At 39.1% G+C, this 20,442-nt stretch overlaps 1 protein-coding gene across 2 annotated transcripts in view; it reads right to left on the reverse strand.

The window, feature by feature from the left end:
- The window catches only part of ITGA2 (integrin, alpha 2 (CD49B, alpha 2 subunit of VLA-2 receptor)), a 65,540-nt gene that overhangs the window by 38,044 nt on the left and 7,054 nt on the right, over nt 1-20,442 (reverse strand). The window contains exons 2-3 of one of the 2 annotated variants that reach the window (XM_014965061.1): nt 8,388-8,511; nt 330-439 (exon numbers count right to left, since the gene is read on the reverse strand). In XM_014965061.1, coding sequence (XP_014820547.1) covers nt 330-439; nt 8,388-8,511 — 234 coding nt within the window. Of the gene's footprint in view, nt 1-329; nt 440-8,387; nt 8,512-20,442 lie in introns of those variants that run through there. The other variant, XM_014965062.1, reaches the window with a different exon arrangement.

A 20,442-nucleotide genomic window follows, 5' to 3' on the forward strand; every position in this document is an offset into this window, starting at 1 on the left:
CCTGCCAGGCCATGGGAGCTGAGCCCAATGCCGGCTGCCTGGGGACTCTGCCCAGGCTGAGGGACACAGCATCAGTGGTGAAGCTGAGAATGTATTTGAGACACACACACACGACACCCACATCCACCACCCATGCCCGCACCTACCCCCTGACACACACACACTCTCATACACGCACACAAACACACTCTCACACAAACACACACAGGACAGAGAACGAGATTATGCAGAGAGATGGTTAAGAAAAGGTTTAATGAGGTAGATTGGCCTAGTACAAAATCAAGGAAAAACCGAGCAATTGTAGCAAGACATTATTTGTTACAACTTACCTTGCAAATTCAATTTTTTACAGGTGGTTTTGGATGAACCAACAGGACATGCGTAGATATCTCCAGTTCTGTTAGCCGGATAGCCACTCCAGGGTGAACCAACCAACAACCTAAAGTAACAGAAACTTCATTAGGTCTTCAGTGACATTGGAAAAGTCCAGCAGCATTACTGCATAGCACACTGTCGACAACGGGTAAGGAGGCTTTCACCAGATACAACACCTAAGGCACTAAGGAGTCTGCTCCAGAGCTGTTCAGCAGCTTTACTTGCCTGTGAACACACTGGGTTCACCAGGGGCAACTTTGCTGGAGAAGCTTCTGGGTATTGGGCTGCCTCAAATCTGTATATTGTTATTTCTGTGACATTATGTTGTGGTGTCAGAAGAAATAAGGCAAAGATAATTAGTATACGCAGACGCGCACAAATTTAAAACTAGGTATGTTAGTTGAGTGAGAGACAAAAAAATTACTGTCCTACCAGTTAAGGGTTAACTGATTCCTTCTAAGTTATTCTTTTAGCTGTTAAGAACCATTTCCTACAGGATCAGCTCAGCAACAGTCACATGCTTACATCTGAGCTTGAACACTACCACACCTTATGAACATTGAGTCAGAAAGAAAATAATGCAGGTGATAAGTCTGCTGCGTGAAGTATTTAATCCTGAACAAGAAAGTTAAGACTTATGATAATTTGTGACTCATTCCCTCATCTGCCATTAGGTTTCCACTCCAACATCCGCTCCCGAAGACCCCTGAAGATCCCTGAAAACTTAAAGTTTTCTCTGAAAGCCTTCACCCTCAGGGAATCCTGCTTAAGAACACCAATTTTGCAGCGCAACTCTCAGCAAGTGAAACCACCAGACAGTATAGGGCCGTGTAGGGCTGGAAAAGAAGGACAATTCTTTATACAGTTTAATGTGCAGTGAAATAAGGGTGAGGCAAGACATGCCCACAGGAAGATGATTTCAACGGATATGAAAAAATGAAATGGATTATTAGAAAGGAGGGACTGTGAGTATTTGCTCCAGCAGGAAAATAGTCTACAGTGGAAATTAATGCATTTAAGGGACAGTAAAAGGCCAAACAATGGGACCCCTGTAGAGAATATGGAATTTTTTAAGAAACCATCTTTTTCAATTGGTCAATAGGTTGCTAAAAGCAAAATTGCTGTCCTCTAAAATGTTATAGGTATCTAACACAAATACTTTGCACTATAAAAAGAACATATTTTATGAAATCATGTTTCAAAGCAATTGCTATATATCATATTAACTTTCCAGGGATACCATCTGATTTTACTGCTGCAATTTTATAACTACTTTGAAAAAAATGGCTTTGATAAAAATACATAGTTGTGGATGCACAAGCAAGACTTTGAGTCCATTTTAGCTTTCTCAAAGAAAATACTACTAACTTCATTTTTGTAGTTTATTTAATCTCAGTTAAACTTAAGAGCACACATTATTCTGTTGTTCTGTTTTACCAGGTCAGTTGGGTGTAACTTCAGATTCTATTTTCTGTGTGTAGGAATATTTTAAAAATGCCTACCTCCTTCTCAGTTCCCTTGTTGAAAAACGGTGATTACACAGGCAGCAGGAACAGGATTTTGCATACTTTTAGCATCTCTAAACCTGCAATTCAGGTTCATATAAATACCTCTCTATATAAAAACAGTGTATGTTACACTAGCTGTGAGGAGGCCTCTGATCTTCTGAGGAACATAGCCTTTTCTGCACAGAGGAAAGCAGAACAACCATAGCTCAGGATGAAATAACCAGGGCTCACGAGAAACTACTACTCCACTGGTCATGTGCCAATAGATGACAACCTGCAAACACTTGCAGTGACACAGAGGCTGGAGCCAGTTGATAGTGATTGACAGAAGGAAGACATGATGTTACAGTCTCCCCCCTTGTTAGGTACTACAGAGTTATTTACAGTTATAAAATGCTAACTGGGCTGATGGGTGAGTGCAAGGGCTAACAGTTCTAGTGGAAACAGAAAGCAGTTTTTAAAAGGGCTGCAGCACTGCATCTGTTGCATCTGAAACTGGAACTGCTTTTCAGCATTAAATGTCAAGCTGAACGTTGCACTGTGTACTTTTATAAGCACTTGTATGTTTTTCCTAAGTTTCCCAGAAGGCAAATGTATTTCAGAGTCCCTGTGGGAGGACAACTACTGTTCAAAGAGTGACCTTCATGGATCTTGGAAATACCCCTTGCAACAGCCTTTCTGGTCACAAAACTCACTGTAGATCTCTGCATTGCACTGGCAGCACTCTTCAGCCATGGGCTATCCTGAAGCGCATAGTTTCACTCACAAAACAAGTGAGAACAAGAGGAGGAGAAGAGAAGGAGAAGTGTGCTTGAGCTCTAGCTGTCCCAAATCCAAGCTTAACTCCATCTTTCATCCTTGCTATTAGCATAAAGTAGAGACAAACACCACCCACAGAGTTTAGAAAAAGAAGTTCTCCCTTTTCCATGCATATTTGCACTCACTCCATGGGCTTTATGCTGTTCAGCAGTAATGTTGAAACTCCTGTTTACCCCAATCTCAGTTCCATCCCATACGCCTCTTTATACCAAGGAACCATCACTTTTTGTTTCTGATCCGGTTTTAGAACTTAATATTCATAACTGTATTTTACTTTCGCTAACCCTATAGCTAACTTTGTAGCTGTTGTGTCGTACAAGCAGAAAAATATGTCAAGTAAGACAAACTTCTCTAATTTTAAACCCAAATCTAAATCTATGCCAAATGTGCCCACAACAAGTTTAATTTTGTCTTTCATTTAGCTTGCACTCCTCCTATTTTACTGGAAGTTATTACACTACCTTCCCTTAGCTGTATTAGCCTTCCTTGTAGATTTGTAGGGTCCATGAATCCCAATGCCAGAACTATGCTGTAGGTCAAAAGATGCCACACCATACACATAACTTTACATATAGAACTTACTCTGATGTTCAGAAATAAACAGAGCTATTAAACCCCTTCCCTTATTTGACTTAACTAGTCTAACCTGCCATCAATATGCTCCTGAGAAAAAGTTATTGATGTATTTCTGCCAAGCCCACCTCTCTATTTTTAATTGCAAACCTTGAAGTTCCTAGGAAATAACCTAATTATTATTTCTGTCATATTCTGAGCCTTACTTAAGATGAATATAAGCCTTAATCTATATTAGAGATTAGAAAGTGCTATTTGCCTTTGAAAATTAACATAAACCATTACCGTACAGAGTTATACAATACTGCTCTGGGAAAATGCATGTGTATCTTTCTGAAATGTCAGAAGTGAAGAAAGCAAGAGAGTATCTGGCTAGCATCCTGCTAACTACAAAAATGTTTTTTTACTGTGATTAAACAGGATGCACATGAAGCAGAGTGAAACAGAATGTATCAGGAAAGAATGCAATGAATGAGTACTAAAATACTTGAAAATGCTTGTTTCCAAATAAACTGTATCATGTGTAGTATATTAATTAAGGGTCTTTTTCAACCGTAAGTTAAAAATTTGTTTTTACAAAACTTCTGTATTTGTCCTTGTAGACTGTCTTTACACAATACTATTGTGATTAGCATGCAATATTGCCACTGATTTTATTATTCAGCTCCTTAAGCAGTCTCCCACACTGTATACAAAGCAATGGAATCATAGGAAGTCAAATAAAGTTCAGCAGCATTGCCATACCACACAAGCTGCAGGAGTGGCAGATCAAAGTGCAACAGGAGTTATTTCTGGGAAATTACACCATGACAAAGCTAGTAACTGGCAAAGTGTGATGTAGCAGAAAAAATCAGAATTCATGGCAAAGGGCTGAATTCCCAGCTGTTGTCAGAGCACGTTTTATATTTTCTGGTTTCTTTTTTTCCCCCCTATTCATGCACTTACTCTTTAATGGGTTTTTTTAAACACAGAGATGGCTAATAGGAAATAGGAAAATAAAAAGTAGAAAGGACCTCTTAAATCATTTGGCCCTTTTCCTTACAATTACAGGAAGCAATGAATAGATATGAAGAGCAGAAAGCACTTCACTCTCATAGATGGTTTTCTGCACACCCTAAAACACTTATCATCATCTAAAACTTTTGATCCTTTGAACAAAAGACTCAAAACTTCAAAAACTACAGCGATCTACAGCAAGAGAATTTGACTGACAAACTTAAAACCCTAGAAGACAGGAGGCAGAGCTGCTTCTCCAAGGAGGAAAAAGCGAACTGTAGGGCATGCAGTTGGGGGAAACACAGTCTGGCCAAGGAACTCAACACAAGCAGTGGTGCAGGCACTGAAAAGATTGAGCTGTAACCATGCTAGCATTTTGTTAAAAAAAAAAAAAAAAAGGTAGAAATTACCCTAATCATTAAAATCAGAAGGTTTTGAAAATTTATTGATTTCAACATCAATTGCTGTAGAAATGTGTCTTTTCAGCAAAACATCATTTTAGTCTGAAGCAGCAACACTCCACCTCAGGAGAAAGGCTGCTGGGCTTTCATTGCTAGTTAGCAGTATGCAATAATTTTTAAAAGTATTTAGTAGTGCAATGATTATGTTATACATCATTAATATTAGGTTGTCATTACTGACAAGATATGGAACAAAACAAAATATTTTACAAAATAAAAATCCCATAATGTAAATTCCAAAATTCCAAATCCTAATCGCACAGACACAACTGAGCAGGGTGGCTGCAACTTGATACCAAACAGTACCTCCACAGCAGACTGAGATTCTAGCTCTGTCATGCGATGTATCCACAGACTGAAGACACATGTGGGTAGGAAAAAAGCATTTTAGTATCTATTTGATCTTTCTCACCTGAGACAGATATAAATCCCAATCTCAGCATGGAGTAAGTACTGTTATCTTTGCAGAATGTACTATCAAATGCTGTTGAGGGCATACACATTCAGGACAAACTTGACAGGGAACAATCTGCCTTTCTAAAATATTATGTTTTTAAAGTAACATAAAATTTGGTCTCAGCTTAAGGTTCAAATACAGATGCTCTCATGTCAGGGAGAACCAGAGCATAAATTGAATGATGTTTCTGTTGTGGCTAATTACTTGTGTGGTGGACTGCCTAAACTTTTCTAATTGATGGTTTTCTTTGGTGTCCACAATTTTCCTTGAGTTCATTAAAGAGCTCCTGTTTTAAAATTCCTACCAGACACTGTGAAAAGCTTGAGCTGTGCTTGACTTGCAAGTTTGTCCTTATTTACGAGCATCACATGCCATCAATGCACAGCAGACTAGTGTCCAATTATCCTAGATCATCTGACTCTATACAAAAAGGGCTCCCTTGCTGGTTTGTCTCACAGCTTCCCAACACGTACCAGCCCCCTCCATAGCTCTACACGCCTAGTTGGACTGTCGTCCCTCTTCTCTCTGAACTCATCTTAAAGGAAAAGTGATAATGTACTGCTGCATGCAGTCCCAATTCTGTAAAAATTCTCTTCTTTTTATCATCTTCTATAGCCCTAATCGCCTTAGGAGATGTACCTCCCAGAAGTGCATCTGAATAATATAACTAGCATCTGCTGCTTTTTCTGTATCTCTCCTTTCTGGTCTTTGAGAGACAACAGGAGGATTTTTAAAGCTGTATTTAAGATAGCACCATGTGGTTTTATTAAGTGAAGCAATGTACAGGAAGTGATAAAATTTCTGGTGGATCTCAGATTCTGGATAACCTCCCTTGGAGAGAGGTGCCACCCCAGCAGTGTTTGATGTGAGCAGCCTCACTGCGCCTGAACGGAGCTTTCAAGTGCATCACACTCCTGGTGCATGATGATGGTCTCTCCATAAAATCATATGCTTGCCAATAAACGCTCCCCTCTGACAGAAAACAGCATCCCGACCTTATGCAAAGCTCAGTCTGTTTCTCTCACTCCCAGTTCAGCCATGTCAGCAAGTGCTCTGCAGATGGACTGCAGCCTCTGCATTGCTTATAGGAGAAACCAGCTCTACCAAACAGCTTGACTGTTTTGTGGTGTTTGTGTTTTTTTTAAATAATGCACACAAGGAAAAGCTTTATTGTCCCAACGAAAAAAAAATAACCTAGAAGTAAGGATAAGAAGAGAGTAAACCATGATTGGCTTTTTTTTTTTTTTTTTAAGCTTGTTTAATGATTTCTGGAGAGGAAGAGTGAAAAGAGCTTTTCTTCACTGAGGGGTCTCTGAAAAATCATGGTTACTCAAACAAGAGCTGATGAAAATCCCCTGACTTTTGGAGATATGGTCAGACACAGTGTAGTGAACAAACAAATGATGGAGTGCCTATCTACAGGGAAGTTTCCCAGATTCATAATACTCATATAGTTGGGAGAAGATAGGAAAAGTTAATCCGCAGTTACTTTCTTTCCCAACTCCACCACACATTATTCAAGAAAGTGGTAGTGGAGGAGTTTTTATAGCAGAATTAAAAGGAAAACAGGGAAATGCAAAACACGAACAGCTTGGGTGAGTCTGGAACCTAGTGCTCCTGTTGCAAGCTTATTGAAAAATCTACAAGAAGTATGAAACACCAGACATAATTTCTCCATGTATGAGCCAAAGCATTCAATTCACTGCAAGCAGACATTCTTTTTCTCCTTCGGTGGCTTCACACAAGAAGTTTCAAAAAAAAAAAAAGCTCTGATCTCTGGGTGACTAAACACATAATTAAAGCAGGTAGAAATGCAGTGACAAGCCCCCGCAACATCAGGCAAGTAGTTGGGGAAGGTTTGGAGTCTACCCAACAGATGCAGAGGAAACGTCAAGCTCCTAGTTTGGAGGCTACAGCTCTGCTCTCCACTTGGTCTCTCTCCTGGGCACTGGTGGTAAACGCAGTAATGCCGGAGATGCACTGGGATCTAGGTAGTCTTACATCTTTGCATATGCAGAGCAGTTGCAACTGCACAGTATCTCCATGCAGGGCTATACACAAATGTCTCAGTTAGCTCAATATTTTTGTACAGGCTTTTCCAAACTGTAACGGTAACATTTTGATATGCATTTTCCATGGATTTCAGGTTTTGACAACTTACTTTCCTCTTACAGAAAAGAGCTCAGTTACTATCCGTCCATCATCACTTAAGGGTTTGCTGATACCAGCTTATGGTTATTTTGGTTCTGACACTGTACCAACCTATGGAGAATGACACATCTAAAATGTTATCTGGGTTTATGATAATATAGATAACTTGTGTGACTTTCCACTATAGACTTAAAACTATACACACATAAAAAAACAAGTTAAAGTAGTTGACTACCACTGAACTAGTTATAGACATACAGTCCTCACCACGAAAGACACCTTAAGCTTTGCAGTTGCTGAGCCTGCAGAAGTGGAAGCGATCTGTTTTCCACTAAATGGTCTTACTCGGGTTAATATTTTAAACTTCTCTTTGAAACCAACATCACCAGAAAAAATATTTTACTAATTACTCATCAAACCCAATGTTGTGGCAACAGTGGACTTCTCATCAAATTTTATGGCTGAAGAGATGCAGAGGATGTAAGGCCTTTGCTAGCATGGTGTTATGATACACATCCAAAAATTCCATCCCTTGAGAAGCAAAGACAATACTATGTCATACACAAAATAATATAAATTTAACTTCACTCAATTTTAATATTCATAATTAGAACTTCCTGGCCCTAATCACTTGTTTTAACCTCAACAATGTTAAAATGGAAAAATATCCCACATACATGTAATGTGTAACAGAGATGCTATTGGTAAAGGAAGGAATGAAATGAAAGCTAAAATTCTACAACAGCTGTGAGTATCAGGAAACCGGTGCATTGGAGATGAAAGTAAAAGATTAACAGAAAGAAAGACCTCAGACCATATTGTGTAAAAGAAAAAAGCCTGAAACTTTACATGCATTGGTCTTCAGAATACTGTCACTTTTGTTTTAATAATGTAACTATTTACTACTAGAAAGATAATACTAATATAAAAAGGAATTAACTAGAACACATTTATATGAAATTTGGAACCATGAAAGAAAAAACGAGTTGCAACCTTTTTTCCTTAACCTTTTAACTGGATATAAACCAAAGTTTTCAAACTGCTTACCATTTGCCTTGTTCATTTGTAAACTGTTGAACTGAATATCCAAACTGCTCTCTTGATGGACCAGAAAATATTTTTGCTTCTAGGAGCCCAACATTGTAGGCTTCACAGCAGATATGAAGAATGCCTGTTAATAGAAAGATTATGATTATCACAGAAGCAATTAAAGAAGAATTTTGATCCCGGTGAAGAAGGTTCTTCATCTGTGCCAACTCCCCCGATAGAAGAAAATAAAATATAGCCTTTGACATGTGCAAGAAAAAAAACAGCCTTTTCCCTACAGTACCCATCTGCCCACATGTAATGCCTGTCTAACACTCTTTATAGGTGCTATAACATTGTGGGCAGAAATCAATGACACATTCACTGTTTGCCTTAACAAAAGTTGCAGCATTACCAATGGGAATGTTTTAGCTGAAGAGAGGCAAGAACTATGATTCAGAGGTCTGTTATCCTCCTTTACCTTAAGGCATAAATTAAGCTTATGGCATAGCAAACACATGACAGCCTGCTGAGATACATTAAAATGAAAATGTACTGACTGTAACTGCTAATACTGTTTGTATTCTAGTGTCTATCTGCAATTTAATGTTTGAAGTGCTGGAACAAAAATCAGATTATCTTACTGCATCAGAAAATCTACATTTTTGAGTCATTTCATTATCACGCCAGAAGCTTTTGTTTTCAGTCCAAACAGTCTGAACAGTTGTCCAAACAGGAAAACTTAGAAATACAAACACGCAAGATAGAACTGCATTAATAAATCATGACACTTAACACTGAAACTCCACTTTGCTGTGGTCATGGTATTAATTGCTTTTCCTTGGGCACTTGCGTGCCTAGGAGTAAAGATAAGTCACTCCATGCCATTTTTGAGGAACCGGCAGTATGGGCTGGGGACAAGGTCCTAAGCATCACAAGTCTGCAGGGTGTGAGGGTCCACTCCTCATTCACAAGGGACCTGATTACTTTCTGATCAAGGGCTGTAGGTGGACATCTAGGAGACAAGCTGCAGGAAAAGCACCAGAGTCTTCTAATGGCCAGGAACAGGTAGCTCCTCTCCCAGCTTGGAGGTGGAAGTATAGACACAACAATGGGATCTCAGGAACAAGATTACAGCCCAGCTGAGGAAAACCTTAGGGCTCCTGACAACCCTCCAAAACTGGCACTGACAGAAGAAATCATGACCTGTGGTTGCCCTGCACAGTTACTACCTGAGGTTCCCAGGTGAGACAGGTTTGTGAAGTTACACATGGGTTAAACAACATCCTGCATGTTTCCCCTCCCTTCCTGTGTGCCCAGGCAAAATGAATTTTAACTGCTCTACACACAAAATATGCCGTACTTATTTAGTATGAGTCATTGCAAAGTAAAGTGGCAGCCTTTATGGTAATCCCTTATAACAGGGAAATTCTAAGGAGACATGAGCCAATTTTTGGAATCTTAAAAATATAAGTTTCAATTCTAAGTGTTTCTCTAGTTTTGAGGGGCAGAGAGCTCACTGTCAGTATCATTCTCTTCCAGGTCCCAAAACCATCTTCTTTGAAAGAGAGGTTAAGAGGGATTATATCTGCATAAAACAGTCCATAACAGTAGCTCAGCTGTAATAGTAATAACAATAACAACATCATATTGAGAACATTAAAATCCCAACTGCAGCTTTGCAGGCAAGTTCACCACATGTAAAAAATTTCAATGAATTTTGTACCCTTGCTCAGAAAATAAGGAACACAAATGTTTCTAGCAGAAGACTAAATACAACTCCCACAGTTACTACTTTTTTACCATGAACTCAAAACAGGAAATCATATACTAGTTATTTTAAACAACCACTATCTACAGCTGGCCTCTGGGAAGCAAGCAATCACCCTTTGCTAAAAGTATAGTTCCTTGAGAAACATCCTTAGAGATAAATATATTTCCTGAGTCATGTTACTTAAGACTGGAGAAGACAATGTGTACAGACATACCACTCTGTGTTTTGCAGTTCTTTTGACACTAGATACAACCACATATATTCATAGCTCAAGTCTGGGTTTTGGGGAGAGGGAAGAAAGGAGCTGAGATAGGTATTATTACCAGTAATAACTTTGTGATATAGCTTACTTGCATTTTATGAAAATATTTGGCTCATGTTACATCCTATGTTTATATTTTGATCTGTTGTTTTCAAATTATATTATCTTCCATCAGAAATCAAGCACTATGTAGCAGTTCCCCATTCTCAGAGGCCACAGTAAACTATACCATAATGATATCTGTCATGTAAATTCAGAAGAAGAATTTGTCTCCAAGTTACATGGTGCATATAGAAATAAACCCATGCTTTAGAATGAAGAGCCAAAAGTATTCTAGAATGATAAATATTTCCAGTGTGACACCTTGAGAAAAACTCTTGACTGCCTGGACTCTATTACACAGTTACTAGCAAATCACCCCTCTAGCCAAGTGGTAACTTTGCTAAATGTCTTTTGTCTAAGTCCATTGGCCAACTTTGGTGCAAATGCAGGGAGGACATTTCAAAATGTGTCCAAGGCAAGGACACATTAAATGTAGTATTAAATAGTATTAAATGCTACAGTCAAGGCAAAAATTTCCAGAACTGGATAAAACTAGAGAGACCAGATGTCACTATCAACAGCCTGAAGGGAAGTCTGTGTGCTGGTTCAAATTCCCCTGGGGCACTTTGATGAGTCAGATAGGGGTCAACACTTTGTGTGCTGTGTTACACCTTGCCTGTCCACTTCCCGCCTTGCTCTCCCATGGACAATGCAGCATCCCTCCCTGGACCTTCCACAACCACTCTTGTGGTCCTGCTTTCTCCAAGATGGGGGCTGATTCTAAGGAGAAAATACATTGCCTGGCCCAGCCTGTGGATGCTTCAGCTCCTTGCGGTTCCTCTGGGCCTCATCACAGTTCAGGGGAGCAATGTTCTTTTTTTCTCACCAGCCTCCCATCCCATCTCCTCACTGAACTGTTGCACTCATCCTTCCTATTTACTGGGGTTTGGTTTTATTCTTATTAATCATTTGCACTACTGCAGCATCAGAGCACTGCTCATTGAGGGCAAGAATTTCTACCTGGAATAACAGGAAAAGTGTCTGCCAGACCACAAATCTCTACTCAAAATTGCCTCTATCATCCTCGCTTTCTGGTCAGGCAGATAGTCCAGGAGAGCAAAAAGAGCAAAAAAGCAAACCCACCTCTGAAGGCACACTGTTATCTACAATATTCTAATAGATCAGCTTTGCCTCTCACTCGTGACTGCTTTGCAAAATCAAAGTTGAAAGGCTGGCAAATACACTTTGACTCACCATGAAGCATTATCAAGCGAACCATAATTTCAGCATATTTCAATCACAGACATTTTAAATTCCACATTTTTATAATCATTAGCAGGTTTTTAATTTTTAGATCTACAACACACAGATCTTGGTTTGAGCTTAGCAGGTATATACTTGCTAATATAGTAGGCATTTTCCTGCCTTGTTCCTCCATCTTATATAGTGCTACACTATAAGGCCATCTTTTATCCATTTTGTACATCTATCTAAATACAGTATTCAGAACAAGAAATGCAAGCATTTGTAGCCAAAAAAAGAGAAAATGCTAAGTTTGCTTCAAACCTATTTTAAGCCTGTACCAGAATAAGAGGGTCTCTTATGCATTAAAAGGGTGCCAATCATTGAAGCATCTAGGTTCAAAGTACTGTGTATTTTAGGCTGGAAAGATTCAGTATCTGTTGCTGCCTTCAGGCAATGAACTTTGATAATTTAAGAATCTTGAAATAAGGAAAACTAATTCACTATCTGGGTTTTAATAGCTTTTAGTGACAGAGTCCTACTTTGTGACCTAACGATCATGATGAGAGATTAGTCAGGCAAGTAAAATTCCACTTCCTAACTTCTATCTGTAAATGGCACTTTATTTACAGTCAAATAAACAGACTGTGTGGAACAAAGGAAGCCAGATACAAGTTTAAAGCTTCTGAAGGCCTCTCTGAAGACTTCAAAAGCAGCAGTTCCTTTCTGCCAACTGGGTAGGGGACATGGGTGCTTTGCTTTAAAGAGGATAGCTTCATCGAGCAGAGAAGACCAGCTCCCAACATAAAGCTTCAGACAAGAAAAGTTAGAAAAAAAATGTGATAAAAGGAACAGTAAGCTTTCCAATAAACACCAGTATCTCTTTGCATGGTGTTGTTTTTTTTTTTCCTGGGAATTCCCATACTTTAGCAACTGCATTATTGCAGCGTATACCACAGGAGCTGCAGTGTAGCAGTACAGCCGCTTTTATACTTATGCACCACCATTTTCTTGCCCCTAGTAGGATGACAAATAATACAAGTTCTGACTGTGCACCTTTAAGCCTGAACGTGTGGGAATTCTTCCATAACTATAAATGACATAAATGTCTTCTGTTTTCTGCCGTTGAAGTACAAGCTGAAACAAGTTTATTGAAGTAATAGCTCATATTTCATTATGAACAGCCCAGTTCATAATTGTTTTGATTTTTTAAGCAAAGCTCATAGCTTAAAGTAAGCAAGAAGAAAATGTCCGTTGGGTAATCGGTCATCTAATGTCATGATTATAATAGTTGTCTGATCGTAACCTCTTATTCAGGTTAATCAGTGTAACAAAAAGATTGTTTAATTGGATGAGAAGAAAATGAATTCAGATTTTGTGTGTTTCATTACTTGTTTTGTGAAATACGTTTATAAAGTTTAATAAAATATACTAAAACTATTATTAATCTGTATTTTATGTCATAAGTGTCATAAAGTGTCATTTTGTTTTCAGTCTAAATAGTAAAATTGAATTTTCAATCACTTTTAGTATAAAGTGATTGCAAAGTTGATGCTTGAATTTAAGATGGCAGTATATGACAGACTCCCATAATCATACAGACTCAGTTATGCCAAGTCTCATCTGTTGCTATAACATCCACTCCAACAGAAGGCTTCACCGCGGCTGTGACTTCTAGCTTTCATCAAACAGGTCTAGCAATCACTGTGTAAAGAAAAAAGAAGACACTATGAATTTGACCACTGAGTCCATAAGGATCCACTTCACCCTAAGCACTAGTTTTAAATTCGTCTAGGGTCAACCTTGCCAGCAGGAACATTACAGTGAAGGTAAATGTAATGTAATGTGCTTTACATTAATTCATTGCCTTTTCTTTCCTTAAGGGTACGGTGTTTGCTTCTTTGAACAACTATTAGCTATAAACCAGAAAAGGTTTGTCATATAATCCAGCTAAGCAACCATTTGTCTTTGTGAGTGAGGAGTCCAGTAACGATGCCAGGAGCAGGAAGAGTCCCTGTGGGCAGCTCAACTCTGCTTTGTAGCACAGACACAGCTACAGCCACGGTCCCTTGTGCCGCCTCCAGCCAGGCAGCAGACCTCGACCAACCCAGTCATCAGCATTCTGGGGGATTTGGGGGTAGAAGGGGTAAGCACGTAGTCACTGAAGAAGAGCAAGGCCATGACCTGGTGTTCTGGTAAAACCAAGACAGTATAACATGCATTGTTGCATGGGTTTTTTAGTCTATGAATTGTTTTGGAAAAAGTATCAAGAAAATCCCACTGGATTATTGGCTGCTTCCTGAAGCAGTTTCACAGATTGGCAGTCAGTAACATGTGTACAGCCTACATTACCTTAATTGCTCAGTCTAGCATTTTTTAATGTATCTATCATTTCCAGAAGAGGGCTTTAACTTTGCCCTTTATGTAACTTTGCTCAAAGAGAGCCACTACACATTCCACACACACACACAAAAAAAATAATAATTCCCCTTGGTCTCAAAGATTTCTCCCTCCAAAGAACACACATTGGCAAGGCCCTGGAGCCTGTCAGACCCCGCTGAGGACTGAGAAAAGAAAGGGGTGAGAGAACTCATAACTCTTGCTTTCCGCTGGCTTCATCTCACAGTAGATTGCACACTCTGGTTCAGGCTTTCTCCATGAATGAAGTATTTCTAAGGGCTCACTTTGGGGTAGCTTTTCTGGTGTTTTGTATTATGCAAGGTCACGCTGGCTCTCCTCAGTTGTCAGGAAACTTGTAAAAATACTTTTTTCTCACTCCAATACTCAGCTGGTTATTTTTTTCATCCCTCTGCAAAAATTTGCAGGAATTGGCTCACTCGGTATCGGACTACAGGCATCTACAGATACCCTTCAAACTATAATCACCTACTGTCCTGGAAATATTAGGCTGGAATGAAGGCAGGAAGGGAAAGTAATAAGGTTATGAAAGAGGGCAGTCAAGTAGTATTTGCTTCGTATTAAATATATTTAGTGTTACTTTATTGCTTTTTATTAAAAGGCAACAACATTTTGGTGTAAGAGTAAAGTCAGTCCCATATTATTCAGAACCTATGTTATCAGAGCAATAATCCAACTGGAATTAGTCAACTATTCTTACAGAATGAACAACCCATAATTTGAACAGCTTTCATAATACATTGTGCTGTGAAGAATTTATTGACAAGAATGTGAATACATAAAGAACAAAACAAGCAGCATGCAGTTACTTTATTCTATTGAATTGCAGTACAGATGCTCTTCATTGTGGCTTTCAGAAGCCACCAAGCAATTCTCACTGCAATAAGCTTGTTCAGGGAGTAAATCTGGCCAAAGAAGGAAATAGATTTTTTTTTTGCTAACATATTAGTCTTTACCCTGATCTGCTTTACTGTATTGGTACGTGCATTGTGTGCATGCACAGGAAATGACATCAGATGAAGTTATTTTCATGTAAAACAAGTAATTCTATACTAGTTGCACTGTTTGGGGCTTCTTTGTAACTGAGCATAAATATAAGACACCTTTTTGATACATCTGTAGTATATTTGGTCAGGGTTATATGGAATCCAACTCACTTAATTCAGGGAAAGTGGAGGACTACTTATAATTCAGTCTAGGAAGGTATATTAACCTTTACTCAATACAGTAAATATAAGTAGAAAAAAATGTCTCACTAGTTTTCTCCTATATATTTACTTCTTTATTTTTTTGCATTTTTTTAAAAGTCTCTAAAATATCAGTATATACTCACAGTGGCAAGTAGATACCTTCAGGTCATGTACTGAAGTAGTTTTATAATCATGGTTAATTTTTTTAAATAGAACAGATTTCTTATTGAGAACAACCTTCTAAACAAAGACAATGTGAAGGAATCACAAAACAGGAATCAAAAGGAGCAAAGAAAGGGTAGAGTATTTTACCATCCTCACTTAAATTACTTTGTTGATACTTCATTATGTTTACAGAAGCGTTAAAAGGCAAGTCTTTATTTTATTGCTTCATCTGTTTGGGATAGTTCCTTTTATCTTGAGACTGACATTTTTTTCACCTCAGCTACAGTATCTCAAACTATTTAATAATTAACAGAGATTATAACATATAGTGTATAAAAAAAATATTATAGGCCACCAAAAAAAAAAAACCAAACCTGAAGCAAACCCACCCAGAAGAACGGAAAAACAATGTCTCATTTAGTTACAAATCCTCCCTCCCGCCCCTCTTCCTCCCCTCCTCTCCCTCCCTCCAACAAGTTTCCTTGGCTTAGTTGGCTGCCTGCTCCTTCCTGGAAGTAGGTCAGCTTCCAGCCTGAAAGACTCTGGGTGTGTGAAAGACTGAGTCCCTGCCTTTCAGTTACAACTCTTTATGATCCAGAAGCTGCAGTGAAAAGTTACCAGTAACCTGCTATAAAAGCAACCCAAACATGATATAACACACAAATTTTGAATGAAAAGTTGGAGAGACTGGGATAACATGACTTGGTATTATCTACTCTACTGTTCTGGTACTGCTGCAGAGTAAGAGATCTAATTAAATTTACCCACAACTGCATTAGTTACTGCAAAAGACCTGTCTTTCTCTTCATAACTCCTTGTTTGTGGCCCACGCATTGGCCTCTTTGGCATACGAACTGCTCTTTATCTGGAGTTAAGAAATCTCAACAACCTACTGTACATATAAAGACTGATTCCGAAGTAATGCTTAAGAGCAGTTCCTGCAGGACTGACAACTTCCTATGTGCTTTAAATAAAGACAGCAAGAATTCAAGCCTACTCAAATTAATTATCCTGGCATGTTTCCATCATTAAGTTGAGTGGGAAAAGCTTTCTTTTACAGAGAACTCACACAAATTGCCTTTTTTTTTTTTTTTTTTTTTTTTTTATAACTTCTAGATTTACATCAAGTATTTTTTTAAGGATGCATTTTTTTTTTTTTTTTTTTTTTTTTTTACACTGAACTGCAGTTTTTCTTTTCTATTATCTTGGTACAACAAACAGGATTATTTCACCTTTCTCCTTACACTACCACAGTTTGTTGTCAATACCACAAAGTGATTAAAAGTACACAAGGCTAACAAGCTGTACACAGTTACGTGTTTTATATGCAGTTAGCTTGCTGGCTTTGCAAGGAATAAAAAAAACCCAAAAAGCTTCATGTGCTTCCCTGTGATAAAGCCGACTTTCAATCCAGTGGCATTTCACTCCAGCAAATTCTCTTCCCTTGTGTCCACATTATCAGTTGTTGACCTTTTTTTTTTTTTTCAAAACAGCAATATTTCCAAATATAGTCAGAGAAGCATAAGCCACATTAGGAATGTAAGAGAGGAAATGCATGTTATCACACAGAAACCGATGTGCCTGCTATCTCTAAACCCTATTTGCTGCACTTGCTCATCTCAGCTGCTATGAAAACATGTTTGTACACAGACGAATATGCATGTTTGCACAGAGGTTTCAAGAAGATGGGAAAGCAACCAAAGGTGTCTGTATTTCCCCACCCATATTGCACTCTAGGCTATATGAAAACTCCTCTGTAATGTAACATATATAATATCATATAATACACTAATATCATATCATACATACATATTATGTGTGACCTGAAAAGGCTAAATTAGAAAAAGGTCTCGCCTTCACTATCGATTCCTCTGCTGCTCCAGTGTCAAAGCCTGCAGCCCAAGGGCTGCAGGGGCTTGAGAGCAGCCCTGCCAACACACCACGTAGGACACTGAGTTTAGGACCCTGTTCCTCCCTCAGAGGTTCTCAAGAGCTCAGCTTTCTGCACTCTGCACCCACAGCCCCAGAAACAAGAGCAGCCTCAGCTGTGAAAAGTTTGGTACATCAGCTTCCTGCAACAAGAAAACCTCCAATGCACCACAGGATATACAATACAATAGTTGGAAGAGCTATAATTATCAGAACTTTTGTTTTCCTATAGCAGACCTAACGACTATTTCTCTCCCCTGATTGTAAAGAGAGCTTATGGCCTGGCAGCCTGTATGGTAGGCAGGTGGTCCCAGTTGCTCACCTGAAATTACTCCTTAACTGAAACGATCAATTCCGGCACCAGTTAGGGCCTAGGCAGAATTTGGGCTCATTAAAATCAGGAAGACAATCCACAAAACCCAGACATCAGTAGTTCCCTAACCCAGAATGAACTTCAAATTATCTGTCCCCTAGGTTTCATAGCACAAAGTACCATAAACAATTAGAATATGATACAGGTGTAGAAACACCCCTGTCTAAGAGCAAGGTAATTCACCCTGTGGTAGACCCACTCTGATATTACAGCCAGAGGCCATGAATGCTTCCTGATTAAATAATTTCTGCTCTAAATAATTAAATGATTTAAGTAAATAGCTCAATAAGTTCTTTTCATGCACTGCCTGTTTACCAAATGTGAAATGCATGAGCAGTCCAAAAGGGCCAACTGAGAACTCCTCTCCTCCCAGCTAAGTGCCCCAGACGTTAGGCCACAGGCAAGATGTGTCCTCGCTTGTCTGCATGGAAACTTGAAAATGTATCCCGGGATGAGCTGAGACCTGGTTTCAATAGAGGTCTACTTTATTGTCTGGTAGCAAAGATGTTTCTGGAAAAGTCAGAAAGGTGAAGTTTACATCACCATGAGACTCAAGGGAGAACCAAGCCCATGTTTCACGGGCGACTATTACCATCACTCTTCAAATATCTACTTCTTGAAAAAAAGCTGAACTAGGCACCTATCTCCCAAAATTCTTCCCCACCCTGGACCTCGCAGAAGGATGCAACTCATGCAGGTACCTGAGAAGGATGGAGTTCAAACACTCCCCTCAACCCAGTGCTTAAATGCGGGAGCCTTCCCGCTTCGCAAGCAAATATTTTTCGTGCGCTTTAAAAGCACATAAACGTCTCTGCTGAGTCCAAGGCACCTAGCTCTGCACTGTGGGGCGGTGAGACCAGGTTTCAGGTGAAATGGGGCTGCAATGTGCACTCTCCCAGCCCTCAACCCCCACACCAGACTCTGGTGTAGCCAGATGCCTGGTAGTCAGGTGGGTGGCAGGCTATCTCTAGTCAGAGTTCAGAAAGAAGTAATCTTTTTTTGTAAAATGCAGCCATTGTACATTTTGGGGTCAGAGAGGAGAGTCCATGTACATTTAAGAAGAGTTTTCTGGAGATAATACTTGCTTCCACAAAAACAGAACAGTTGCTTTTTGTCTTCAGAGAAGTGAAGTCTATTGTAGCTGTTAATTTCTCAGACAAAAACCTCCAGAGACTCTTAACTTACTTTTTTAACTGTTCAATATGATGAACTGGCATTGGGCAGTTTGGAAAAGAAAACAAAAACAAAAAAGAGTGAGTAGAGACAGTGAAGTGAAAGGATATTTGGCTAGAGTAAAATTAATAACTATTACTAGCAGAGCTACTAAAGGACTATTATCCAAACAGTACTGCTGAATTTTTATTCTGTTTATTGTTTTTCCCATCTTAATAAGAGAGTTACTTCATTTTCAGTAATTTCTGCTGTTCTAAATTTGACCTATATGTATTTCAGGCGTATTTAAAGGGGAACTCTATTAGGTGGGCATTGTGACATGAAGTGTCAGGTCACTTAGATTTTTTTTTTCCCCTTAGGAAAGGTTAGATAAATTCTCATTGGAGAAATTTCAGCTGAATTTGTGTTTAATATTTATAAATCACATCAGTTCTATATGCATCTGAAGCACTGCACACAAAGATAAGTGAATTTTATATTACAAAGTAGTAATACTGGATTTCATGTTCATTATTAGAGCACTGCTTTTACTGTACTATTAGAATACAGAGTTAAGAAAGTACAATCAGTGAAAAGCTATTTAATAAAATGCTGTGCCTTTCTTCAGTTAGCAACTGCAATTCTCCTCAAATAGGAAATGCAAATAAGGATGCAGGCACAGAATCATTTGAGTCACTTTCCAATGCAATGGTATTCGGCAACCTTCTAGGACACACAAGGGACAAGATAACCCACTGGCTTCTGCTTCAGGTGGATTCTTCTATATTTTACTTTCCTTGTTGTAGCATGTTGCTACAACATGCTATATTAAGAAATGAGGCTCCTAATTCTTGACACAGGTTGCCCTGATTTGGACACCTACATAGACATTTAGCTCCCTAACAGGATGAAACCAGCCAAGAATAAAGTTAGGCTTAAAGTTCAGTAATTTACCGATTTTTTGTTGTTGTTGTTTTAGCAGATTATGCAATTAAGCAGAATTTATTACCCGGTGTGCATTTGCAATGGAAGGGAGACATGAACACAAGAACTGAGAAGTGAGGAGAAGTGATTGCTATGTGTGTGAAGAGGGCAGACACCTCGCTAGCTAATCCAGTTTATTTACCTACAGGCAGCTGCCTTACTCCAGGCAGCACAGAGCATGGCACAAGCACATCCCCCAAAAAGCCCTGGCTTCACAACTTCTGGTAACAGCACCCACCACTGCACTAAGCTCATGTGAGCCGAGCGCAGGTTGGCTATTCCTCATTCAGGTAAGAAATCTGATCTGGCAGTCGGTTGAGGTAGCTCTTTACTGGCTAATCCAGTAAATCCAGGCAGCTTCAGCATCTGCTGTTTTACTGCTCACTACATACAGCTTTGTGCAACACCCCAAACAACATCAGCTGCTGCCGGCTGTCTTATATAAGTGTCACTTACATTTGAGACAGGTAGCTAGTCAGGCAGATACGACAGATTAAAGGTAAAAACCTAATTCAACCTTTCTCCAGATCCCCCCCCCCCCCCCC

Source organism: Calidris pugnax, unplaced genomic scaffold (genome assembly GCF_001431845.1).
Source record: "Calidris pugnax isolate Ruff unplaced genomic scaffold, ASM143184v1 scaffold273, whole genome shotgun sequence".
Lineage (NCBI taxonomy): Eukaryota > Metazoa > Chordata > Aves > Charadriiformes > Scolopacidae > Calidris > Calidris pugnax.